Source organism: Mustela putorius, unplaced genomic scaffold (genome assembly GCF_011764305.1).
Source record: "Mustela putorius furo isolate JIRA1106 unplaced genomic scaffold, ASM1176430v1.1 tig00000275_pilon_pilon_pilon, whole genome shotgun sequence".
NCBI classification, from domain to species: Eukaryota; Metazoa; Chordata; class Mammalia; order Carnivora; family Mustelidae; genus Mustela; species Mustela putorius.
In genome coordinates this window covers 9,059,556-9,086,520 of record NW_025421341.1, presented here as the reverse complement: position 1 = coordinate 9,086,520, position 26,965 = coordinate 9,059,556, and the positions used below count along the sequence as shown (strand labels likewise).

General features: G+C 45.2%; 2 protein-coding genes and 1 long non-coding RNA gene across 41 annotated transcripts in view; 1 reads left to right on the top strand and 2 right to left on the bottom strand.

The window, feature by feature from the left end:
• The window catches only part of RAPH1 (Ras association (RalGDS/AF-6) and pleckstrin homology domains 1), a 102,038-nt gene extending 83,607 nt beyond the window's left edge, over positions 1–18,431 (top strand). For 4 of the 6 annotated variants that reach the window (XM_045078599.1, XM_045078596.1, XM_045078600.1 and 1 more), the window contains 4 exons: positions 3,581–3,679; positions 4,714–4,834; positions 8,836–8,978; positions 11,564–18,431. In XM_045078599.1, coding sequence (XP_044934534.1) covers positions 3,581–3,679; positions 4,714–4,834; positions 8,836–8,978; positions 11,564–13,612 — 2,412 coding nt within the window. In that variant the 3' untranslated portion in view covers positions 13,613–18,431. Of the gene's footprint in view, positions 1–3,580; positions 3,680–4,713; positions 4,835–8,835; positions 8,979–10,282; positions 10,353–11,563 lie in introns of all 6 variants that reach the window. The other 2 variants (XM_045078602.1, XM_045078601.1) reach the window with 2 other exon arrangements.
• LOC106007006 lies at positions 7–11,510 on the bottom strand. The gene is made up of 5 exons (XR_006606352.1): positions 10,922–11,510; positions 6,317–6,419; positions 5,134–5,245; positions 2,987–3,106; positions 7–17 (listed from the first exon to the last, which is right to left on the bottom strand). It is a non-coding gene; the product is annotated as an uncharacterized LOC106007006 (long non-coding RNA).
• Positions 18,432–18,917: 486 nt separating the features above from the next.
• ABI2 (abl interactor 2) overlaps positions 18,918–26,965 on the bottom strand; it is a 123,331-nt gene continuing 115,283 nt past the window's right edge. For 27 of the 34 annotated variants that reach the window (XM_045078617.1, XM_045078618.1, XM_045078607.1 and 24 more), the window contains one exon: positions 18,918–23,524. In XM_045078617.1, coding sequence (XP_044934552.1) covers positions 23,349–23,524 — 176 coding nt within the window. In that variant the 3' untranslated portion in view covers positions 18,918–23,348. The remainder of the gene's footprint in view (positions 23,525–26,965) is intronic. The other 7 variants (XM_045078631.1, XM_045078630.1, XM_045078636.1 and 4 more) reach the window with 1 other exon arrangement.

The window sequence follows — 26,965 nt, the reverse complement described above, 5'->3', positions numbered from 1 at the left end:
GCCACCCAAGTGCTCCTCTTGTGTGATATTGTGGGGGGAAAAGAGAGGCAGTACGTTAGGAAGATGATTTCACTACTAATAAGACAGAAGTATAACATTATTATTAAGAACATAGGCCCTAGAATGAGATGGCATGGTTTCAAATCCTGGTTTTTTCACTAATAAGCATGAATATGTGAGCAACTTAAAGTTACTGTCTTAACCCCTCTGTGCCTCAGTTTCTCTTCATTTGATGAAGATAGTAATATGTAACTCATTGGGTTTTCCTGAGGCGGGAATAAGCTAATTAATATATGTGACATATTTAGTAAATAATACCTGGCATATACTAAGTGCTCAATAAATGCCACTTTTTAAAAGAAGTTCTTTCTTAGGGCTCAAACTCACAAGTCCAAGATCAAGAGTTATATCCTCTCCTGACTAAGCCAGCCAGACATCCCAATAGATGTCACTTTTAATGAAATAATATACTGGTGGAATTGGTGCAGAGCCTGGGTGAAAAAGACAAGTTGTGACAAGTTGTGAGGTCCTGAAATGAAACTAGCAAGTGATCTGCAAATACTTAAAGCATATCATAGGGGCACTTGGATGCCTTAGTTGATTAGGTGTCCAACTCTTGATTTCGACTCAGATCATAATCTCAGGGTCATGAGATCGAGCCCCATGTCAGGCTCTACTCAACACAGTCGGCTTGGATTCTCTTCTGTCTCCCACTCCCTCTGCCCCATCCCACTCCTGTGTGCATGCACACAGGAAATAAAATGTTGTGTGTGTGTGTTTTTTTTTTTTAAATCATACCATAGTATTCTTCGTGGTGTTGTTTGGCCTGTCAGGTAGGAGAAATGAGGAGAAAAGGAGAGAGAATTGTTTCTCTTTTATTTTCTCTGATGTTGTATTGATAAAAACACTCCCTTAGTGTATGGAGTGATTGGAACGCACTCAGGCAGGTCCATGGCCCATGCATGATGGGTAGCCCTGCTCTCGGGAAATGGAAGGAATCAGTCAAGAATGGTTTGTGACTCGCCGTAAAGAGGGGGCTGGTGGTAAAGGCTGAGAGCTATCCAAGAGCCTCTTGTTCAGATGTCCAGACCCTGTCCTATAGGTGGTGCCTGAGTGACACAGAAAATAGAACAGCCACTCTTTGAGCCCTCGCTGGTAACACCAATGAAAGCCCTTTCTCAGCCGGCCCATTTTATCTTCCGCGTGAACTGGGGCTTCTGTTTTGCTCACAGGGTATCCCAATGCCTACTTAAAGATCTGGCAAATAGTTCTTATTCAATAAATACCTGTTGCATGAATGAATGAGATAAAATTCCCCTTCCTCCTTCTATGGAAAAATACATCTTGTCTACCTGTCTTCCTTTGCTTTTTTGAGATTGCTGTGGTGGTTTATTATAATGTGATTTAATAAGGGTGAGGGAATATATTCCAAGAGAATGCTGTGGGACTTACAAGGAGAGAAAACTGTTAAGTATTATTTGGCTAATCTCTTTTTTGTGTGTGTGGTTTTGGGATAGAATTTAGTGATTCGTCAGCTGCATGAAACACCCAGTGCTCATTATATCAAGTGTCCTCCTTATATTGCCCAACTGCCTCTTCCCCTGACCCACCTCCCCTCCAGCAGCCCTCAGTCTGTTTCTTACAGTTAAGTCTCTTATGGTTTGCCTTCCTCTCTGTTACCATCTTATTTTATTTTTTCCTTCCCTTCCTCTATGCTCATCTGTTTTGTTTCTTTAATTCCACATATTAGTGAAATTATATGGTATTTGTCATTCTCTGTTTTGCTTAGCATAATACCCTCTAGTTCCATCCACATCATTTGCCAACTACTTTTTGCTGATGATTTATTGTTTAAAACTTTCACTCTAGCCTTTAATGACTAAATTGGTTTTGGTATTAAATGTTTTATTATAGGAGCTGAACTCTATATTACAATGTATAGAATAGAATAAATGGATTTAAATTTCTCTCACTGTAGACCAGAGAGATTGACTTTTTTTTTTTTTTTTTTAAGAGACCACATACAGGAATGAGCAGGGTTGGGGAGGGGCAGAGGAAGAGAAAATCTTAAGCAGGCTTCATGCCCAGCGTGGAGCCCGACTCAGGGCTCAATCTCACCTAACCCAAAATCAAGAGTCTGATGCTTAGCCGATTGAGCCACCCACGTGCCCCAAGATTGATTTATAACAATGCAGATACATATACATAACTTATATGGGTGGTCATATATTTCTGCAGCATTGAGAACTTATCCAAATTGCTTATTTTATTGATCTCATGGATTTCCACAACAAATGTGGTTAGAGAATCTTTAAAGCCTTTTATAGGGTGCCTGGGTGGCTCAGTGGGTTAAGCCTCTGCCTTCGGCTCAGGTCATGATCTCAGGGTCCTGAGATCAAGTCCCGCATCGGGCTCTCTGCTCAGAAGGGAGCCTGCTTCTCTCTCTCTCTGCCTGCCTCTCTGCCTCCTTGTGATCTCTCTCTGTCAAATAAACAAATAAAATCTAAAAAAAAAAATAAAAATAAAGCCTCTTATAATTTAACATAATCTTAAATATTTCCCCAGGTATAATGTAGTTATTTAAAAAATTTTTCCAGAATAATTGAAAAGAGAAGTAATAATTAACAACCATAACATTCAGAACCAAGTATGATTTAGGGTTTTTCTTTCCAGGGAACTAGTGGTTGTGGCACAGTAGAGTTAAAATACCTTAAGTCTCTTCTAGCAGTTGCATTGTATAGCTGGTCAGTCAGTCACCCCCATCCAAACTGGGGCTGGAAAGTGACAACTGAATCCGCTGATGCAGCTGAAAAGCTGCTCCTTCCCTGGAGGACATGTGCTGTGGGCAGATAGTGTGCAGAGCAGTGCTTAGTCCACAACAGGGGGCACCACTGCACCAGTGTGAGCGCCCACTCGTGTCCCAGGTGCTGTGCCCTCACCCACCCCACCTACGGGGTCACCCCCAGAGAAGTGCTAGAAGCTTTACCAAACACCCTCTCAATTCCTGATTCCAGTGGGTTCAAAGTGAAATCGAAGTCTTCCCTTTTCATAGTCTTGTAGATGAAGAGTGCTCTTGAGTTTGTTAACTTTGATGGACTGTGTTTCTCTGAAATATAGAAGCAGTATCTTGGGATTTGCCATGCTATAAAGGTTTTTTTTTTTTTTTTAATTTGCATATCTTGAGCTAAAATTTAACCAGTTTCTTTATAGTTTTTTTTTTATTTTTAAATTTATTTTTAGTTATTTATTCATTAGGGAGAGAGCAGGGGGTAGGGACAGAGGAAAGGATAGAGAGAATCCTAAGCAGGTGCTTGATCTCACAACCTTGAGATCATGACCCGAGCCAAAATCAAGAGTCGGCTGCTAAACCACTTGAGCCACCCAGGCACCCTGCTTTGTAGTTCATTTTGTAAAAATACTTATGGGCCATTTTATTTGGCCTTATGGCCATATAAGAGGTACAAATTATTTTTGGCCTTGACTCTGATGGCCTATAACTTGTCAGGGTCTGTTTAAGCTTTGATAGGTTTTTCTTTAGTTCTTCAGGGTACTGAATTGGACTTTGCCTTTAATCTCGCAGCACCCACAGATCCAGAAGAAATCTCAGTATATCAAGTACCTTTGCTGTGATGACATGAGGACCCTGCATCAGTGGGTCAATGGTATCCGCATTGCAAAGGTAGGGTGTTCTTTTTTGGTTTGATGGTAGAAGAATTAGGTGTTTTATGAAATGGCTTTGATTATCATGACAGTTATTCTAATCATTCATGTTTATTATTTTTTCAGTGTTTCCTGAGGCCTAAGTTTTTTGTTTTAAATGTCTTAGGGAATAAACATTTAACAGTTGGTATCCATGGACTAATACTGCTGGTAAAAGCTTGTGTGTAGATTTATTTTGGCTCTGAAGAACACGGTATATGATTCTTACATAGCAGAGTTTAGCCTAAGCAAAAGAAATTTTTGGAGAATTAAAATGCCTCAGGGTGGGAATAGGGGAAGGAAGGAGAGAAGGTGGGGAGGGAAAGGAAAGGAAGAAGGGGAGGAAGCAAAGGAGCAGAACACGGGATTTTTAGGGCCGTGGAAATATTCATACTCCGTGTGATACTGTAATGGTAAATGCATGTCATTATACATTTCTCCAAACCCATCCAATGTACAACACCAAGAGTAAACCTAAGGTAAACGGTGGGCTTTGATTATTATGTGTGTTAATGTAGGTTCATTGATTGAAACAAATGCACCCTCTGGTGGAGAATATTGATAAATGAGAGACTGGGCATGGGCGGCGGCACAGGGCACACGGGGAGTTTTTCTACCTTCCTCTCAGTTTCGCTGTGAACCTAAAACTGCTCAAAAAAAAAAAAAGAGTCTTTGAAAAAAATTTTAAGGCTATCTTGAAGATGATTACACATACAACATGAAGGAATATTTATGTGCATTAAGTGAAAATAAAATTTATGATAGCTATAAAATCAAAATTGCTTTGGGAATAACAAAAAGCCTTTATATTGATAATGAACAAATCAAATGTTAACTTCTTGCTACCTTTCTTAAAATGAGGATAAATAAGAGTTGATGGTAATTTCTTGGTATTAAAAATGATTTTTGAAGTATTACAGGTATTAATTTGAATGCAAACTCTGAATCATTAAACATCCATCTGTATCATACCCAGTAATGTTCAGATGTCATCATTTACTGCCTTCTGTTTAGTACGGGAAACAGCTCTACATGAACTATCAAGACGCCCTGAAGAGGACAGAGTCCGCTTACGATTGGACTTCCTTATCCAGCTCCAGCATTAAATCAGGATCCAGTTCTTCCAGCATCCCAGGTAGTTTGAAATGCTGACAGCAAATATAAAGACCTCTCTGTAGACTGGAGGCAGGCCTGGTTCTTTCAGTGAGGTTCTTAAAACCAGAGCTGGACCTGATGTCTAAATTATAATGTCTTTATTATAAAACCACCAAATATTCGGTGGTTAGAGGGGACAGTATCATGGACTAGTTCACAAATGTATTTGTTATGGAGCACCAGTATATAGACTTTTAAATCTAAGAGTGTTGTTAAATATATCTATAACGTTTATTTCGAACTCCATCATACTGCTGAATAGCAACTATTAATGCATACCTGGGGATAGAAAAATTGCTTGGAGAAAGTCTCCATACCCAGAATCCATGATGAAACTGCCTTCCTTCCCCGTAGGTTTCCCGACATCTCAGCAGAGTGGAAATAACTGCAACTAGTTCAGTATCACAGTTAAGGAGGCTATTTAAGTCATCAAACTTACTAAAGTTTTCCCAAGAAATCAGTGATACTCAGAAAGTGCTTATTTTCAGATTCCTACATCCTTCAAACAAGTGTGCTATGATCACACCTTAAAATGAATGCTTCTTTCCCTTCAGAATATTCCGTGAATGATAACTGTGTCCTCTAAAAGCGAAATATTTTTGTTCCGACATCACATAAAATAACAACTTCTGGAAATACTTGACTTAAAAAAAAAAAAGAAAAACTTTCATTTTATTTACTAGTACAACATATAAATTAATCTTTCAGTGTATGTTTTTGCCTGGCTATGTATGTACACTTTAAGGAAATTCTACATTCAGAATCTATTTTACTTTAGGATAAAATAACTATGGACTTTATTTAAAAAGAAGTATTTGACTAAAAAGTTGTATAATTATTTCATCTCTAAGTAAGTAGAAACAAAATGAGAATGTGTATAAACATGGGTTAGTATACATGTATTTCCTAGTGCTGTCCACTAAGAAAAGTAGGAGCAGTGACATCCCAAGAGCAGTGAAAATACAGGGTATCTTCATCTTGGTCTTCTAATACCATTTTCCAGAACAAAGGAACTAGGGCTATGGCAGAGAATAAGATGAGCCTGAAGCAGCTTATGATGAAGGAAGTGCTCCGAAAACACGGTGATGGGGCTGTGCAAAGGGACACGGGAGCCAACCTGAGAGAGTGTCCAGGGGCCAAAGCTGAAACAGTTCGAGCAACGGAATAACAGTATAATATTACAATCCAAATTATAAATAGCCATCAGTCCATGCTGATAAACCTTATTAAATACATAAATAAATGGGGAAGAGGCCGATCTTCTGTGCGGAGTATTCTCTAAATGCTTTATGCAGATACTCAACCCTCAGGGAGATGGAGCTTAACTCCCCCCTCCTTAAGTGCGGGTCGTGCAGAGTGACTGGTTTCCAAAGAGGCTAGTTGAGTGTGGGGGAAAGGGGAGGAACTTCACAGTGGAAAAATCTAACAAACAGTACCCCAGCTGAGTGATCAAGGTCAGTACCTTCAGTAATATCTTCTGCTGGTAGCATGTACCCTTTACCTGATGTGATGAGACTGCCACTTCCCCTCCTCTTGGTCATCCTCTCCAAATTTCATAACCCAGTCTAATCAAGAGGAAAACATCAGACAAATCAAAATTGAGAGACATTCGGTAAAATACCTGATCCAGTACTCCTCAGAACTGTCAAGGCCATCAAAAACAAAGAAAGCCTGAGAAACTGTCATAGGAGACATGACAATTAACTATAATGTTATATCCTGGATCCAAAAAAAAAGACATTATGGAAAAACTAGGGAAATCCAAATAAAGTTTGGAGTGTAGTTAATAGTGATATATCTGTGTTGGTTCCTTGTTGTGACAAATGTACATGGGAATGTAGCAAGTTAATAATGAGGTCAGTTGGGTGCTGGGTATGTAGGAACTCTTTCTAGCTTTGCAACTTTTCCACAAATCTAAAACTACTCTGAAAATGTTTGTTTATTAAAGGGGAAGAAGACACTTGAGATAATGAATTGAGAAAGGCAAGGTAAAAGTATGTCACAAGTTAAGATTTTTGGAAAATTAAGGGAAAGATTGGGGGAAAAGATGCCATAATCTTTTTTTTTTTTAGTTCATATAGCATCAGTGCAGGTGCATTAATCCACATTTTTGAAGTGGTGTGTGGTGCCTTTTCCTAGGCCAGCATCATCCCTCCTTATACAGTGTTAAGTATTATGCAGACTTTTAAATATAAATTGCAAAATCGTATACACTGATGATGAAGAGAGCTCAAGGATTCACGTGTTCCAGCCTCCTTTCTTACAGGCTCTTGTTCTGGTTGGTAATTAAATAAGGATGTAGGAGGCTAATGAGGTTGCAACTTTTTAAAAAACACTCAGCAGTTACACAAGAAACAAGTGTTGGCAAGGATGTAGAGAAAAGGAACCCTTATGCACTGTGGTGGGAATGCAAATTGGTGCGGTCACTGTGGAAAACAGTATGGAGGTTCCTCAAAAAGTTAAAAATGGAAGTACCCTACGATCTAGGAATCACACCCCGGGGTATCTACTCAAAGAAGACAAAGACACTAGTTCAAAAGGATATACACCCCTGTGTTTATGGCAGCGTTATTTACAATAGCCAAGCTGTGGAACCGTGGAAGAGTCCAGATGTCTGTAGATGGATGAATGGATAAAGAAGACGTGATGTGGGGTGTGTGGGGTGTGTGTGGGGCGTGTTTCCCACAGGAAAATTATTCAGCTGTAAAAAATAAAACCTTCGCTGTTTGCAACAACATGGATGGAGCTAGGGAATGTTATGCTAAGTGAAGTAAGTCAGAGAAGGACAAATACCAAATGATTTCACTCAAACAGAGAGAGAGAGACAAACCAAGAAATAGACTATTAACTATAGATAACGAGCTGAGGGTCACCAGAGGAGAGGTGGCGGGGGGATGGGTGAACTAGGCGATGGGGACGAGGGAGCACCTGCTGTGAGGAGCACTGGGTAATGTGTCGAATTGTTGAATCACTATATTGTAAACCTGAAACTAATAATAACACTGTATGTTAACTATACTGGAATTAAAGTAAAAAATTTTAAAAAGACCCAGCAACTGAATGATGAAGAAAGAAGAAAACAGAGTAGGTTTTATCCTCTATTTTTGCCTGAGGATATGTCTTAACTTGATCCGAAGGACGTTGTGGCTGTTACCTCTGTACTGCTTCGGCTGACCTGGCGGGCTTGATTGGTAAAGCAATCTAATTAATACCCCCCTCCACAGAGTCCTTGGATAGGGTGAGCTTTAACACCGGAATCTCCACCAGATGTCGGCCATTAGACTAGGTGCTTCCATATTTTACCTGACGTGGGGGCCAGTGACATAATCTCCCCAGGTCCCTCCCCAGACAGACATCCAGTGTATCTTTCACTGTTCCCAGCAACCCTGAGCTCAAGTGAGAAGTGGGATTCAGGTACTGGCTCCACCACGCAGCAGTTAACACTATAGCCTGGCCTCCAGACAAGGCAAGAACACCTTTCCAGGGTTGTCAGGATACCAGTAATGTTACACAAACCTTTCATTACAGTGTGCAGTCTGTCATGGTGAACTGTTCATTAGTTTTTTATTTTATTTTATTTATTTATTTGACAGAGAGAGAGATCACAAGTAGGCAGAGAGGCAGGCGGGGGGGAGGGGGGGAAAGCAGGCCCCCTGCTGAGCAGAGAGCCCAATGGAGGGCTCGATCCCAGAACCCTGAGATCATGACCTGAGCCGAAGGCAGAGGCTTAACTCACTAAGTCACGCAGACACCCCAAGGTGAACTGTTTAAAAAGAATCAGGATTTCCTATTTGCCTAAGATAAGGGAAGTTTTCTAGAGGAAAGTTCAGACTGTGTTTATATGGAGTGAATTTAGTAAGAGTAACTTGTTGCAGTGCTGCATCTGATGTTGTGTGAAAAAGCTTGCTGGGAGTCCATGTTCATACTGTCGGAATAACAACTTATTTCATCCTTTTTTTTTTTTTAATCTGTTTTAAACAGAGTCTCAGTCAAATCATTCTAACCAGTCTGACAGTGGAGTATCTGATACTCAGCCAGCGGGACACGTCCGCTCTCAGAGTATTGTGAGCTCCATCTTCTCTGAAGCCTGGAAACGTGGTACTCAGTTGGAAGAATCCAGCAAGGTGGGTACACACTGCTGTTAATTTATATTAAAAAAAAAAAAAAAATCTCTTCTGTTCCATGGGTTAGTCTGTTGCTCTTTTATTCCTTAATTAGAACTCTTTCTGGGCCCTATTTCGGTATTCTTACTTTGACTTCTCTTCAGAAATGAGTATCTGTGAATTGGCTCTATTGACCTAAGATCTCAAACTGGCAATTTAACAACTTACCAGTGGCTCAGACTTTAAGGAATAGTGACTTCTTCCTTTTCACCCTTAATCAGTTGGGATGAACCAATGCCATTTAATGCCAGTGCCCTAACTTAGTTTCAGAGAAGCTGCTAATGGTTCACTGTTCATTATTAATTTCATTTATTCAGACTCATTCCTTTGTCTTCTATTCTTTCATGCTTTTTGGCATTTCTCTGCACATTGATGAATTTTCTCAAATTTTAGTACATGCTGAAGACTAAATTTAGATTAATCCCCTTCAAATTTTGGATCCCTGGGCTTTGTATGGTATCTTGTTCAATGACACTGAAGGACGAGTTATAATTGCAGGACTGTTTAGAAATATGTAGGTTCTTTAGCCCGGGTTAAAGACAGCATAGAGGCCTGCCTCTGAAGTTCTGTGGACAGCTTCGTGTCCTGGCCGTGCTTGCCCTCTGAGCAGGAGACGCTCGGGCCATCACTGAGGGACCAGTGGCACAGCTGGCCTCAGTGTTGTGTTTTTACCCAGTAACCATTGTGATTTTTTTGTTGTTTTGGTTTGGATCACTTAGGCAGAAACACTCACCAATGAGAATTAAGTGGATAATTTTCCTTGATTTATTCCTTAATTTGCATCTGTGGTATACTAACTGCCCCTCAGCAAGAGGCGTTAATAGCCCAGTGTGGGGTGGAACACTTTTGTCTTAGAAATATTTGAAAATTGGCTCTAATGACATGAAGTCACAAAACTGTTTAACTCCCTTATCAGGGGCTCAGATTTTAAGAAGTAATTCCATCTCCCTTTCCCTATTTAATCAGTTGGGATGAAACAGCCCTCTCTGGTGCTAATAACTGTATACCCAGTTAGAGAAGCAGATTTACACAATTCAGGTACCTAAAGAAAAGTCCTCTGCCTTACTAAATTTTTAATAGTGTTGACCATGTATATATTAAATGAAAGGCCAAGAGAAAAAATAATAATAAACAAAAGGTCCGAATGCTCCGTGCTGAAGCAGCGGAGTTGGTCGGGATAGTTTCTGGCGCGCACCGTGCCGTGCAGAAGCCATAGTCTGTCTGTCTTGACCCCACCTGTGTTTCTTCTGTTACCTCAACCTCAGGTGCCAAATGAGAAGGCCAGCACGGCTAAGGTCTGCATCCCCGCAGCAGCCAGGACAGGGTCAAGTTAAGGTCAGGGCTGTTCTTTGGAAACACATTAACCTGGGTGACTCCTATAACCAAGTCTCACAGACTAATGCTTTTACTTCATGCAGTTTTTAAAGAAACGTGAGTGTCCTGGTGGGCCTTAGAATTCACCCCATCCTGAGCCTACTCAGTCTACTAACCTGAGTATTCTTGATGCTAATAGATGTCATTTGTGATTCGGAAACGTGGTTTCTCTTGGATCCTCACAGTCTGTTCAGAGAACCTAAAACACTTGCCCAGACTTCATTAAACCAAGGGACCTCCCTTCGCTCTTTCCAAAAGCACTTGAACCACACTCGTGCATGCGTGGCTCCGTGACACAGACGACCAGACGACCGGGCAGTGCCTGAGATACCCCGAGGGGCTGGTCAGCTGGTTGTTGGCAAACTCTAGCTGCGATTTCTGGATACATTTCCTTTAGTTTTCTAAGGTTTCCTCTCATTTCCTCCTGCCTTTTTCTGTATGATGTTTTTAAAATCTTTTGCTGTAATGTTTATAAGGATTTCTTTATGTATTTTACGGTAAAGCAAATGTAAAGAATGCTCCCCCTTTACCTGCATTGCTGGACTTCTGTGCATGTTGGATGCAAGTGTCTCACACGAACACGAGTGTGTGTGTCAAGCTCATTCATTCCTGTGTGACTGTGCACGCCCTGCTGAACATTCTCGTATTTCTCACGTGTCCGCTTGCTAGCGTCACAAAGCCATCCTCATTCCTCAGGAGGCCCTCCGCCAGCACCCCTAAGCCCACTTACGGCATCTGCTTGGTGTGGATGCAGCCGTGGACTGAAGGGTGAACGGAGCGGCCACATCCCCGCTTGCCACAGTCCGGGGGGGAGGCAGTGCACAGAGGTCCTCCCGCCGGAGCTCTTGTCACTGGCAGGTGCGCGAGACGGCTCCGAAGTCAGGCCGCCCATCACCGGTCAGCCGGACGTTTCCCTAGACTGTTAGGCAGTCTCGCCACTTGAGAGCATTGCCGGGAGGGCCAACTCCCTGTGCCTTCGTGGCCCGGGATCCGACTTTCACCTTCCTGACGTGGTTCCACTGCTGGATCCTTTCTCGCACGTCCCAGATTTCTTGCTGTTTAGCTGAACGCAGTCAAAGCTTACCTCTGTAACTGTTGTGTTTGTTGTGTTTTTTCTCTCCCCCCCCCCCCCCCCCCCCCCCCGCCACCCCGCTCCCTTGTGCTCCTTTTAGATCCGAGTGGAGTCTGTCAACCGACCCTACACCTCACTTATGCCCCCTTTATCCCCACAGCCCAAGCTGGTCACCCCCTACACTGCCTCACAGCCTTCCCCCCCTCTGCCGCCCCCGCCGCCGCCCCCTCCCCCACCCCCGCCTCCTCCCCCGCCCCCTCCCCCTCCTCTGCCCAGCCAGTCTGCACCTTCTGCTGGCTCGGCAGCCACCATGTTCGTCAAGTACAGCACAATAACCAGGCTGCAGAACGCTTCTCAGCACTCAGGACCCCTGTTCAAGCCTCCAGCACCCGCAGTGATGCAGTCTCTGACGTCCACCTCCCAGGCAGGAAAGCCTCAGATCCTGGTGCCCCCCAACGGAGTCGTTCCCCCGCCCCCTCCTCCGCCCCCGCCCCCCACGCCAGGCTCAGCCATGGCGCAGCTCAAACCCGCACCCTGCACCCCATCCCTCCCGCAGTTCAGCCCCCCGCCCCCTCCACTGAAGAGTCATCACGTTCAGCATGCCGCCCAGGCGGCCCCTCCGACACCGCCACCACCGCCTCCTGTCCCTGCACCCCTCCCTCCCCAAGCGCCCCCCAAGCCCCTTGTGACCGTGCCCCTACCAACCAGCACCAAGCCCGTGCCACCTGCTATGACACAAGCGGTGCCACCCGCGCCTACTCCTCCAGCTCCCCCAGCAAAAAAGCAGCCCGCTTTCCCTGTGCCCCACGGCCCCCCCTCTTCCCCTGCTCCTCCTGCGCCAGTCCCCCCGCCAACACTGCCGAAGCAGCAGAGCTTCTGTGTAAAGCCACCTCCGTCCCCGCTGTCTCCGGTGCCCTCGGTCGTGAAGCAGATCGCCAGCCAGTTTCCGCCCCCTCCAGCCCCTCCCCCCGCGGAGCAGCCCTTCAAGCCTCCCTCGGCGAATGTGGCCCCACAGTCCCCTCCTGCTGTAAAAGCAAAACCCAAGTGGCAGCCCAGCTCTATCCCTGTCCCCTCTCCGGACTTCCCTCCTCCTCCACCTGAGAGCAGCCTGGTGTTTCCTCCTCCCCCTCCTCCCCCTCCTCCTCCTCCTCCCCCGCCCCCGCCCCCGCCCCCACCCGCCCCTGCTCCAGCCCCAGCCCCTCTGCCTCTGACAGCCACACCCCCGGCTTCTGCCTCTGACAAAAGTGGATCTCCGGGGAAGAAGACCAGTAAGACATGCAGCCCCGGGGCAAAGAAACCTCCCCCGACCCCACAGCGAAACTCCAGCATTAAGTCGAGCAGTGGCGCAGAGCAGCCTGAGCCCAAGAGACCCTCCGTGGACAGTCTAGTGAGCAAGTTCGCGTCGCCGGCGGAACCCTCGGGGTCTCCCAGCAGAGAGACCCAGTCGCCTCCGGCAGCGCCCCCCAAACCCGGAAAACTAAATCTTTCCGGAGTGCACCTTCCCGGAATTCTGCAGCAAGGGTGTGCGTCGGCCAAAGCCTCGGCCCTGGGTGGCCGTGGAAAGGGCTCTGCGGCCGAGTTCCCTTCTCCTCCGTCCGATTCGGACTTTCCCCCGCCTCCGCCTGAAATAGAGCTTCCTCTGCCCCCCGTAGAGATCCCCGCCGTCTTCTCGGGAAACACCTCGCCGAAAGTGGCCGTCGTCAATCCTCAGCCGCAGCCGTGGTCCAAAACGTCCACGAAGAAAGCCCCTCCGCCCACACGACCCAGGCGGAACGACAGCACCCGCCTCACGCAAGCAGAGGTCTCGGAGCAGCCCGCGACGGCCGCCGTCGTCGTGCCGCAAGTGCCCACGTCCCCCAAGTCCAGCCTTAGTGTCCAGCCCGGATTCCTCGCCGACCTCAACAGGACGCTGCAGCGGAAGTCCGTCACCCGGCACGGCTCGCTCTCCTCCGCCCGCACGTCCCGGGCAGAGCCCACGGCCACCATGGACGACATGGCACTGCCGCCGCCGCCCCCGGAGCTGCTTTCCGAGCCGCAGAAGGCCGGCTTCGGAGGTGGCCACATAGCGGGCTATGCGACGTTGCGGAGAGGCCCCCCGCCCGCTCCCCCCAAAAGAGACCAGAGCACCAAGCTCTCGAGAGACTGGTAGCGGCTGCCGCCGGACTTTGTTGTCATGGTGTCTGTAACCAGTTCTACAATCAGCTCCCCTGACCGCCTGTGATTCTGGTGTTCAGAGCCTCCTAGTATGATGATGTGGTCATTCAGGTAGAACCCAGCTGTACGTGTGTGTACGTGTGCGTGGACACACATAGCTCCGCGCACATAGGTAGTGTGCGTATGTATATGTACGTGTATGTATACATATATGTATGTGTATGGATAGCTCCGAGCGAGTCTATTTATTCGTTCACCTCCTCCTCTGAAAATGGCTTGTGGATCTTGGGTGGAAGAGGCGTGGAAGCGGATGCGTGTCCTGTCCCTTAACGATCTCTGTGGTGGATCACGTGGATTGGACCGAAAACTCCCGGTGACGGGCTTGGAAGGCACTTGGAAGTGTCCCCGCGCGGCCTGTCGGTGCAGGCCGTGTGCTCCATATTGCGGAGTAGGCGTGCGGCGTGCGGTTTCTCCGCTGGCGAAGACCACGGAATGGTCGGTGCATCGGTGGGGCTTCGTGTCTGTTTCTCCCCAGTCGGCTGAAGGTCGAACCGCTCGGCTGGCGCGTGCTCCCTTGCACGCAAGGGGCACTCCACGTCGGGAAGCGGGCAGCAGCCGGCGGGGGGGCGGGGGGGGCGGGGGGGGGGTCCCGGGGGGGTCCCGGGCCGTGCGGGCAGTTTGCACACCTGCCGCGTCCATCCGCGCTCGCGCGTGGGAAGGAGACGCCCGCGTGCCCGAACCATTCTAGTCGCAGGAGCGCCGCCCTCATCCCGCCTGTGTCTAGGCTGTGCTCTGGCACAGGGAAGCTCTTTGTCGGCAATACATGGGTAATTCAGTACTGTAACCCCGGGTAGTTCTTTTTATACTGTTGGACTCTTTTCCCTGAGCTTTGCGAAGCCTCGAGTTTGGCTTCGTGATCCTTTTGTTTTGATTTTGTCGTCCGAGAGTATCTGCCGCGGTACCCCTGGAATGCTCCGCCCCGCTCTGTCTTTGGTCCCCGGTTATCTTGTGTGTGCTTTAGGTAGACGTGGATAGTAGAGATCTGTAGACAGTTGCTATTTCAAGTATACATATCCCATGTCCAATACAGTGCATCATGACAAAAAACAAAATTAGCTTCTGAAATAAGTCTTGTGTGTGTGTTGCTCTAGGGTGGGTGATTAGGAAAGAACAGAACGGCCCCCTGTGTGGGTATCATTAGGTTGTGTGTGGACTGTGATGTGCAACGAAGAATTCACTGAAGTGTGGGACTATCCCCGAGGGCGGGGGAGCGGGGAAGCGTTAGACCGGTTCATCCCTAGCCGCTGGCGCGCACTAGGACTCTTGCTTGCTTGGCCTGGCGGTGGAGATCCGTGCTCCCAGGGGTTCTGCCGGAGGAGTGTAGTCCGGGTAGAGTGAGTGGCATTACGTATCATGCATGTGCAGTTTGGTATGACATGAAATCATTAATGACACACTACAATCCTGTATGCTTCACACTACGCTTAATGCCTTTTTTTTTTTGTTTTTGTCCTGTGAATTTAACTTGGTATACTAGAGAAATGTGTACTGTCTCATCAGTTTATGATGAAGTGACCATTACAAATAAACGCAGTCTCAGAGCTGCTCTGAAACAACAACGAGCCATCCCAGCGGGGACGCAGGAGCACATCTTGCAGTGACACGCTCTGCCTGTCGTGAATAAGGATTTCCAGTGCAAACTGCAAAAATCTTTGACGTTGTCCCATAAGGAAAGTGATGTCAGTGCAGTGGGGCAAGTTAGTGAATAGTTGAAGAGTAAGCAGAAGTTGTACTATATACACAAGATACTGCTGTAAACCCACCTCCAAAACAGGATTGCATCACAGAATTCGAAGTGCACCTCTCGGTTCCTAGATCTCTAGGACACTGTTAGCAGTTCACGTGTTATGGAGCAATAAGAACATGTACCATTGTGCGTTTTTTAAAGCCCTCCTTCTTTAGAAGATACTTTTTGGATCTTTTCATCTGTTCTCTTAGTTTCGTCTGCTCGATAGGCTTAGGAAGTGACCTTTCGCACATCTGCACCGTTAATCTCAGCGTGCCCAGCGCCCAGTCGTGGTTCCGTGCCAGTGGCCCAGCTCTGCGGAACTCCCGAGTGAAATAATTGCCCACAGTTCTGCCTGCAGCTTTGAGAAATGAACAGCATGTTGAGGGCAGTGCAAACAGGTGCCTGTTTCAGCTAGTGACTTGGTTAATTAGTGACACCCCTAACTTCCACCACAGATCGTTTCAGAATTGGTGATCGCCCTGTGCTTAGTTTGGGTACCGACTCTGAAGGGCAGCAGAGCCTGTTTTGTTAACAGATCTCACGGGTTCTAGGTAAGAATATAAAAACTAGATTTTTCTGTACTGAAATTTTATTCAGCTTGGATTTTACTACTCACATACATTATTTCTTTAGCTGCTCTGATTCCCCCTTAGGAAAGGTATTCTTATGATTTGTATAGGTACCCACTTAACTGTAAATTGGATTTTTTTTTTAATTTCCGGGGCTTTTTAAGATGAGAAAGATTGGTGACTTCAAAACTACGGGAAACCGTTTTCATCAGAAAATGTCAAAGTCGTGTAGATGTGAGGCTGTGGAACAGCTCCTGCCCACTGACGGCATCCTCAGAGGGCTGGGAACGATCATGGAAGTCCTCTCTCTGAATGTTGACTTGCCACTAAAAACAATGCTGAGTTTATCCAAGTTCAAACAACATTGGGAGGCTATGATCCAATACAGTGACAACTCTGAGATCAAGATTAACAGGAGCTGTGCATCCAGTTAGTTTCAGAAGCTGCTCTTCTGGGAGAGTATACCATCGTTAGTGAGCTGGTGTCCAGGATGTAAGGTGACAACAGAGCCTGGGAAGAAGGTTCAGATAATGGTAAGGACCAGTTTCATTTGACTGTCAAGCCGCCAGCAGAGAACCCTTTGCCACCTTTTTTTCCTCAGCTAAAAATAATCTCTTACAAACACGAGGTGAATTTAAACAAAAAACCTTTTCCCTAGGGTTGTTTTTTTTTTTTTTTCCCCCTTCATATACCTTCAGAGCTAACATGATAACTGATGCAGTGTCTCAGATTTTATTCAGGTTTAGACTAGTTAAACCTGTATGGCCCCGTAGGATTAAGAGTGTAATGACTTGCTTTAGGTAAAGTAGGTATGATAATTTGGATTACACACTTGAGGAGAAGATGTCTATTTCTTAAACTCCCTTTTGTTTTTGTTGCCAGTTCCTTTTGGCACTTTTGCTTTTATACACGTTACAGCATTTATACAGGGTTATCCCTAGTCCTGTAAGAATATGTGCTCACTCCCTAAACTGAGATTTGATGCACAGAGAGATGCGAGTACAATGAAATATCCCACTATCTTTTAAGGTTTATTTTCCTTTAAAAATTCGGTAGAACATTTCTATACTTTTGCCAGTCTGTCCATCCAAATAAACAAGTGCTCTATTCTTACTGTGCCCTTGGAAGGTCTGTATGTAAAACAAACCTGAAATTTAGCTGTAGAATAAGTTGCTAAAAAAAACAATGTACTTGATAAACACATAAGGGAAAAAACCTCCAATTCGTTTGCTCTTTGTTGAAGAGAAGACACTATCTGCTATAATCCCCAGTGCCTTGAACTCTCATGGAGGAATAGCATTTAAAAAAAAAACCACAAAATCCAACAAGTAAACTTTGAGGTGCTAATGAAAGAAAAGGAAGAGGAGTATTTGTAGCTTGCGCAGAAATAGAGAAAATGTCTGTCTCACAAGAGATGGCTTCATCTACCTGAATGGGGTCTGTCCGCTTTCTACCAAAGACATTTAGAGAAGTGAGTCGAGTCAGGGTGATGGCGAAGTTCAGAAGTGACCACGTTCATCACAGATGGCCGTTAATACCACGCTCTTAACTGTCGAAGCCTCAGCCTCTCCTTAGGCAGAACATGCTTGCAGCACTTACAGAAAGTCTTTGCATTTTGGGAACTGTCCATTGTTTGTCAGGTTTATTATAACCTAATACCAAAAACTGCCGTTTTTCATGATTCCTACTTCCTAGATGTTTTTTTTTTTTTCCTACTTGTAAATAATCCCTCCTAGAAAATAAGCATTAACTGGAATGTTTCAAATGATTTTGCTTAATTTTATCATTAGCCACCAGTGAACTCCTTTTATAGAAATATACATTTACAATATCATTAGCTTGTGCTAAATGTTGTAAAAACATTGTTTACTGTTTGAAAGGAAAGTTGCACATATTTAACTGGGATTGATCCTTTTCCCATTTCTTGAAAAAAATGGAGTCAAGGCTTACACTGATCTCTAGGCTGTGGGAGCTTTGCCATAAATAGATACAATGTAGGAATATAGTTTTTTAAAGCATGAAAAAGAAGGCAAAGGAACTGCATTATAACGTACCTGATAGAGAACATTATTCAAGATTATGATTATGCACAGCTCGGTAAAGGTGAAGTTACCATTTTTCTTTCAGCTTTGTTGCTATTTTCTTCTGCTTAAATGTATGCTCTCATTTCATTATGTGCCTTGCTCCCTGATTGTGCAGACCTATATATAGATATATATATATAGATATATATATAGATATATATATATGAGAGAGATATATTCAGTACTACTGATGATGTTTTTTTGTTCTACTGCTGGATTAAGTTATTTTCCAAATTACGAGTTACTGTCGGTGAACTATTGTAATGGCTTAGGACAGTAGTCATACAGTCAGTGTAAATTTGTTTTCTTTGTGTTTTCATTATGTCAGCTTACCCAATCCTTAATAAAAGGAATACATAGATTTCATTTAAACATGGGGACTTGACTGTTTGTGGATTGGCATCATTAAGAAAGTGGGTTTTTTGCTGGTTATGTTGGGGGGCCCCTAAAGAAGCTGTGCGGTAAGGACAGATTAAGTGGGAAGGTAAATTCAGCTGCAGTTGGGTCCGCTCAACGGGCTGCCCTTTAGTTTGTACCAGCAGAGAAGCAAGCAAGCTTTGGGTATTTAAGATTTTCTTCTTTAAAAGAGGGATGCTTCTTGTTTCAAAGCTCTGGTATCACTACAGTTACATGCTGGCCTCCCATGTCAAGGTACGTGTAAGTGTGTGCATTAACAACTCACTATTGTTTGTCAAACCAAGAGGAAAAAAGCTCTCCTTTTTGTAGCAAAACAACTGTACTGAGAACCCTCGTGTCAAGGTCGAGCACCGGGAAGGCTTCTCCGCAGTACACTTCCATTTACCACCTTTGTAACCTCTTTGGTTACTTGCATAAAAACATTCACAAGACACTTGGACATACTTTGTAGAATTTTATTTAAGTCAAGTTCTTAGTACACAGCAACAATTTCAAATACAATTTCAAAATTAAAAAGTGAAGATTCCCCCCCTCAGCTGGAGGTGGCTTCATGGCACACACAAGAGCCGTGACTGGCAGCAGCCTGCTCCCTCGAGTCTTCCTGCAGGACTTCTACTCCGCTCGGGACACCAGCCCTCCCTGGAGGAGCTTTAAAATACAACTGGCCAAATCACACGTTGTTGTAACATTCTTTTTTGTAAACCATCTTAAGAAAAAAGATGCATGGACACAAAATATGAAAAAGCTGCTTTTCCATAGAATTCTAAAGTTGCAAAAGACACGTTCATCGTAATGTGAAAATAAGCTTTTTGTTTTTGTGTTTTTTACAAAATACTGAGCAAGGATCATTTGTATACAGCTAGGCCCTATCGTTTCATTTGTTAATTTTTTTTTTTTCTTAAGAATTATGAAATTCTCAGTAAGAAACAGGAATAAAGATCAGCATCAAATAGATGTAAGGTTATGAGCACAGCACCTCCGTTTAGGACTGGTGTGATAAGGCTGTTTGCTGTGCTCCTGCCGGTGCTGAAGTCAGGTCACCTGTTCTGCTACACAGTACTGAGTGGAGTAGTAGAAGGGTTAACGTGAACATGATTTTCACTAATTAAGTTGTGCTTAATACACTCTTTAAACAGTTTGAATACTGATGGTATTTACCAAAACAGCATATCTTTTCAAGTATCTTCCTGAAGACATCAAGTAGCACTCATAATTTAAAAAAAAAAAAAAAAAAAAACCATACAGCATATTCAATTAAGACAGCTGTAGAAAGAGTACAGGCATTGATGGAGTCAGGAACTCTACTGTTGTTAACTAGCTGTTACCTGAAATGAAACCTCTAACTTCCTCAGTCAAAATGAAAACTAAAAATTTTTAAATCTCATGTAGCTCTAAAATTCTATGATTCTTAAGTAAATCACGTGAGGGGAAATCACCTTAACACCAGTCAGGAGTTCCTGGGAAAGAGGTTCAGAAGGGAACAGATGGAAAGTGATTCAGACCCCATTCTTTTCAAAGACTTGGCAGTCACCTGCCTGCCAATTCCTCCAACAAACCCTGTTCCAGGGGAAAGGCAGCCTTCAGGACATGTCATGCTTCTCCACCAAGGAGAAAGGGTAATAAAAAAAAATAAGACAACGAACACAAAAAATAAAATAAAATAAAATAAAATAAAATAAAAAAATAAAAGACAACGAACACAAAAAGATAAAAGCAAACTACCATCATTTTGATGCCTCTAAAGCAGAAAGATCCTAAGCAACCGTCCACTGCAGACTGCTGGGGAGCACAGCCCCATCACAGACGTCCCCGTCCAGATGCATGAACCTTCGGTCTAGCCGGGTAAGGAAGGGAAGTGGGAGGGGGCAGAATGGGAGGGATGAGAGTGTGTCACCTAGTGACTGCGAGGAACACGGGAACCAGCAGGCCCTTGCCAACCCCAGACAGAACGGCCGCCGCCCCTCCGTCCCGAGAAACGGAGACTCCACGGAACAAGTCCTCTTAAAAGATTCCTATGTACTCCAAATCAGCAGGCTGAATCTCTCGGGTCTAGATCTTGACACTATTTTGGTTTTTGATTCATTGCTTTGCCGTAAGGTCAACAAAAAAGGGTATTTTCATTCATTCCCCTGTGGCCTTTCAAATAGTAGTACCAAAAAGGTGTGGGGTGGGGAGGGGGGAAACAGGGACCCTTAAGTCACTTCTTTTTTTTCTATTTTAAAGAAAAAGCACTTCAGATGGAAAAAAAATCCCCGCTGCCATTAGATTCCCTCTATCCTGTTAAAATGGTTGCTTACAAGTCAGCAGAGTCTAGACGTGGATCATCTCTGCCACAATATTCTATATCCCGTAAGAGTTCTGCATCCATTTGGAATTCCTATTACCAACCATCCTGTAGTTCATAAAAAGACAAACAGGGGGAACCTACGATAAATCAAGAAATACTACCTTCACAGACTATTAATAGCATGCAATCTGTGAAATATTACATACATTAAAAGTCTCCAATTACTGTAGGCCTGGCCCATCATCATCATTACATAGCATCCTTCCAAGACAATATATAGAATTCAAAACTGTACAGAAATTTAGAATATGCAGAAAACTCAAAGGTGTTTTTAAAACAATTGTACACATTAGTACTAAATAATAGCGAGAAGTCGGCTGACCCCGGCGGCACCTCCGCTGCGCGTCTCCAGTGGGAAGGGCTGCGCCGGCGTCTCCCGCGCGCCACAGTCCAGCCGGGGCCCAACCGGCGAACTGACCGCCACCAACTTTTCTGCACAATTATCTTCTCTGCTTCTGTAGGTGTGAGCTGTGAATACTATACCGGATTTCAAAATACCCTCTTGCCTTAAATATCCACTAAGCTTTCTCAGCACAAAGCTATTGAAGTAAAAACTGGAACACATCTAAACTTCAAAACAGTTTCCCTAGTTTTACACCAACACTAAGAAGAGCTTAACCTAGCCAGGTGGATAGTCTTGGTCCATAGTGAACCTGAAGGCTCAGGGGACACTCGGGGCCGCTACTTTAAAGGAAAACAGGACATAAAGAATGTCAAGACCTAACAAAAGCCTGAAGTGGAGGCAAGTTAATGAACGCTAAATTCCCAATTCAAAGTGTGGGAGAAATCTAAAAGCAAAATCGCTAACTTGCAACGTGTGGGGGGAAACCCCTGCAACATTAAAACAAAGTCTTGACAGGGGAACTCTGTATCTAGGCCTGTTGAGCGGTGATGAAGTTTTGTGCTCAGAAAGCATCTACACGTGGAATACTAACTTCTGCTCGCGCCGCCCGAAGGCCTCACACACGAGTGCTCTCGTTCCATTTTGTAATCAAATCCCTCTACCCGCGCTATCCTGTCCAAGGCCTTCATTTGAAATAAATGTGGTCACTGCCTTTCCCCTTTGCCCCCAGCCCTGGGGAATGACCCGGCAAAGCTCCTGGGCCGTGGACAGCCCGCGGCCGCGCTGCGCTCGCGAGCCCGGCCCGGATGCTGGCGAGCGGCGAGCCCTCTCGGGCCTTTTCAGTATTTCTTACAGGATTACAGAAGTGAGGACCGGAGCCGTCTGCCTTACAAACTGCGCTGAATGTGAAGCTATAACTTGTACAGAAAAAAATACTGTTTTGCTCCAAATTATCTTAATTTTTATCTATGTAATAGGATGAATATCTGGCCTCCTACCTTTTATTCCACTAGTCTTAGTCCGAGATCGAAGGTTCAAATTCTTACCAAGAGCAGCGACTTCAAAAGCCAATCACAGCCCGGGAGAGCATTTCCCTCTCTGAGAGCTGAGTAAGCGCCGCGGCAGCCGGCCCGGGCCGTTACCACCACGCAGGGGGCGCAGTGCAAGCCTGATTCCCAGGGACGGTCAAGAGACTTGGAAATAACTGCGATTTTCCAAAAAAGAGTGTTTTCCTAAATAGTGAAAGAAGAAAGAGCTGGTCTGACCTCCCAAGATTCTACTCCGGAAACAGTGCCTAAGGCAAGCGTCTAGGGCGTCTGGGAACCCGACACTCTCTCCAGGTTGGTCTCGGGGAGCCTGCGGAGCCTCGGGAGCCTCCCGTGTAGCTCGGCACGGCCGCCCCGCTCCGCCAACCCGGCGCGCACACGCCACACGCGGGGCCCACAGCATCGGCGGCAGCGCGCGCTCGTGCAGCAGCAGCAGCAGCAGCAGCAGCAGCAGCAGCGCATCAAAACCAAACCAGCGGTGAGTGACCGCCCTCACAATGTTCGGGGACTCACTTCGTCACCCCCAGTCTACAAACTGCAAAGCATGAAGGGATGCGAGGCAGCAGCAGTAACCCCCGGGCGCACTCCAGTGCCGCGAGAATGCAGGATTTACAGGGGCGCGAGGAAAGAAGCCATCGACAGTTACAAAGATGGTGAAGTATGAGCGCTAAATCCTAGGTCGCTCCTCATCCAAGTGGAAGCAGGTGGGCGAGGGCACAGCACTGGGGCCAGACGCTGCCCCCCTCGCACAGGCACCGGGGAACAGCCAGTGCCCCGGGTTCTGCAGGAGAAGTCCCGAGGGGGCAGAGTATTCCTGAGGAAGATCCCAGATTTTCTGAATCCGTCTGAACCTGATTTGCTTTACAGAGTTCTATGCCGTTGTGCCTCGGCCAGATGTAGAAACGGTCACTTTATTTTAATGCAAACAGCTCAGCATATAGTACAAATAATGGCAGAAAGATCCGTTTGTTGCGATTCAGCTTGCTTTTTTAACACTGGGGAATAAACCAAAAAAACGTCAGCAGTTCGTGTCGTCTGTGTCCTTCCTTCGGTTCACTGGAGGGGAACCCCCAGGGCCTTTGCTAACCCGGGAAGCCCTGACTGGTCCTGTGAGGCACGCGCGGCCCTGCTGAGCTTCACTCCGAGTAATGCATGATGGACTCGACGTAATTGCCGGGAAAGAGCCCGGTCACGCCGTTCATGACGCCCTCGTACCAGCCGTCGTCGTTCTTCTTGATGACGTAGATGATGGCGCCTTCCTGAAAGGACAGCTCATCTTCCTTGTCCTTTGTGTAATCATAAATTGCCACAACTAGAGGGAAAAAAAAAAAAATATGTGAAAAGATTAACCGCCGCAGGAAGACCGAAGCAAGTGAGCGAATGTCCGACCCTCCCGGCCGCCGCCGCAGCGCAGGGACTTTCTCACCCCGGACCCAAAGCCGCTCTTCCAGCGCCCCGGCACGGGCAGCGCAATCCCCTCCCGGAGAGGTTCGGTCCCGACCAGTATGAAGGGAGAACCCCCATTTAGTCAGACCTGCCGTTCGGGAGCCGAGGGGAAGCGACCTGACCGCGGAGACGGGCCCAGTCCCGGAGCCAGAGCGCCAGGCTGTGGCCACAGCCGGGTCTCCGACGAAGGGAATGGTTCTCGCGCGGAGACACGCGCCCGAACGGCCCGGTGAGAGACGGGGAGGGAGGGAGAGGCCGAGTCACGCGTCCTCCGACTGCCCAGAGCCTACACCTCTTCAGCAAGTAGAAGAAGGAGCTGAATTCCCAAGAGTTCCGTGCGGCGGCCGCGAGTCTCCAATATACATCCCTTCACAGCGCAGGCCGCGCTGGGCCACGGCCACATACCCACAATGAGGGGCCACAAGTTTTAAGAAAACGAAGATACCTGTCAGCTCTCCTGACATCTTCACTGCTTAAATAACTCGGTAACAACATCTGAGGCAATCTCTGGTTGCTAATCATGAGATCTCAACAGTTCCGTGAACTCGGGATACCTACCTTATAACTTGCTCAACTCCACATGAAGATTTATTTTTATAAAAGGGTCCTCTGTACCTTTATTACACCACTCAGAACTTCACTCAAAATCTCCATCGAGCTCTCCTTCTGATAAGTACATTTTGTTAGTTTTTCATGCAAACTTAATCCTCAAATAAAACAAAACTACCACAGAGACTTATGACTGAGTGTGACTTGCCCTAGTTCATTTGTCTGAGAAACTCCTACTCATCCTTCAAGACACACCACAAACGCCACGTCCTCTGAACAGCTTTCTGGAATGCCCAGATAGAATAATGGCACTATTCACTTTTTGACAATCCTTAATGGAACATCCATGCTGATTTTTACAGGCGGGTGAGTAAGACAAGGGACTGTCCTAGTCTTGTGAGGACAGAAATGGATCTGGTAAGTTACCATACACTGTTTATACTTCCACCAAGAAGTTCCATCATTGAGCTGGAAGAACACAAGAACAGATGGCTTGATAGAAGGAAGGATATAAAATGGGCACTGACAAATAAGTTGAAGTTTGCCAGGAAGAATTTAATGCTAATAAAAATCCCAGATCTGAAATCAAGCTGAGTACAGTGGTTAAGAAATCGGGCTCTAGGGGAAACGGAATAAAAAAAGAATGTGGGCTCCAGGGTTATACCACCTCGTTCAAATCCCAGCTCCAGCACTTGTGAGTTTACAGAATATACGTAACTTTCCTAAGCTCCTTTTTACTCAGCTGTATGATGGGAATTACATAGTCCTAACCCTCAAAACAATATAGTTGCATTAAAGGAAGTAATGAACATACAAGATATAGCCCTGGGCCTTGTTTATAGTAAGTGAACATCTATATAACTGTTAGCATATTTTATTATCTTAATAACTATTATGATACTATCCTTTTTGTTAACACTAACATTTTCTGTTATATAAATTATTTTTGAACCTCCATTTCCTAGTTTGCAAAATGGGAAGACTAACTGCCTTACATACATAGTAACTCTAGCGTTATGCCAAGCAACCTAATAAATACATAAAACTATCTGTTCTTTTAAATCAAGATACTTACATATACACCTTATCTCCATTTGGCCAGTGTGGGCAGTAATCAAAGGTTAAGATAAACCACCAAAGGTTAAGATAAACCAATGGCAATGGTTCTCAACCTTGGAATTATGGGAAGAACTTTAAAAAATTCTGATGCTGGGATGCAGGCCCATGGGCTTCTGGTTTCTTACATCGGGAGGTGCAAACATACGAAATGCAACGTAAGTGACTCAAATGCCGGCAGGCCCTACAGTCTAAGCTAACGAAATGAGTCATTAGGCAGCAGGCTTAACACTGATGTACACTCAAACGAAAAAGCAACCATAAGCAAAGCATGGCTGATTCTTTTTGTTTTGCCGGAAAGAGTAAGAAAGCGCTCACTTGATTTTCATGTTTTAAAAGATCTCAACTAAAGGACAAATCAAACTTTGAAAAACATCTTAGAGAACAATTCAGACATACTCTTAAAAACTCCAAAGAGTTACCTGGACTGAAAGTAACTCACTATCTTCTCTTACAAATTTCTGCAGATTTTTAACATACTCAATGGAGAGTACATTGTTAGAAAGCAACACCGTTCCTTTATTGTGCTGTTCTCTTAAGGAATAACTGACCTGGTTTTTCAGAGCTGAAAACTGTCATCACTTTATCTAGGACAGCGTGAAAATCAGGCAGGGAGTTTGTAAAACATGTCCATGCCCAAAGTCCTACCCTACTACCGTAGGACTTCAGGCTATTTTCCTTAAAAAACAGCTTTATTAAGGTGTAATTTAGACATAAAATATAACCACTTACATGTAGAGTTCAATGAGTTTTGCCAAATGCATGCACTGTATACATGACAAATACATCCCCGCCACCACCACAGTCATCATACAGAACATGCCACGCTGCAAAGTTTCCTTTTGCCCCTACGTAAATTTCCTCACCCACCAGCACTGGTCCCTGAAAACCACTGATTTTCTAGATTTTATTTAAATGGAACCATGAAGTATGAGTCTTTAGTGTCCAGATTCTCTCATTGGTAGAAAGCTTGAAATCCATCCGTACTGTTGCTTGCATCAGTAAGATTGTTCCTTTTTCTTTGCTGCACAGTATTCCATTGAATGGATGGATATCCCACAACTAGTTTATCCATTCACTAGTTGAAAGACATGTGGGCTGTTTCCAGGTTTTATCTATTATGAATAAAGCAGCTATGAACGCTTGAGTTCAAGTCTTTGTGTGAACATAGATCTTCATTCCTCTTAAGTTATATGCAGGAAAGGACTGCCAGATCAGCTTGGCAAGTGTATGTCTAATTTCTTAGGAAACTGACAGCTGGGGGCACCTGGGTGGCTCAGTGGGTTAAGCCTCTGCCTTTGGCTCAGGTCATGATCCCAGGGTCCTGGGATCGAGCCTCGCATCGGGCTCTCTGCTCATCGGGGAACCTGCTTCCTCCTCTCTCTCTGCCTGCCTTTCTGCCTACTTGTGATCTCTGTCTGTCAAATAAATAAATAAAATCTTAAAACAAACAAACAAACAAAAAACCTGACAGCTGTTTGTCAAAGTAGCTGAAACACACTGCACTCTCACCGGCAAAGCCTAAGCGCTCCCACTTCACCACACTTCCTCCAATACTTGGTATCGCCCGGGTTTCGAACTGTAGTCCTTCTAGAGGGTGTGCAGTGGGAGTTAGTCTGGTTCACTGTGGCTTTAATCTGCA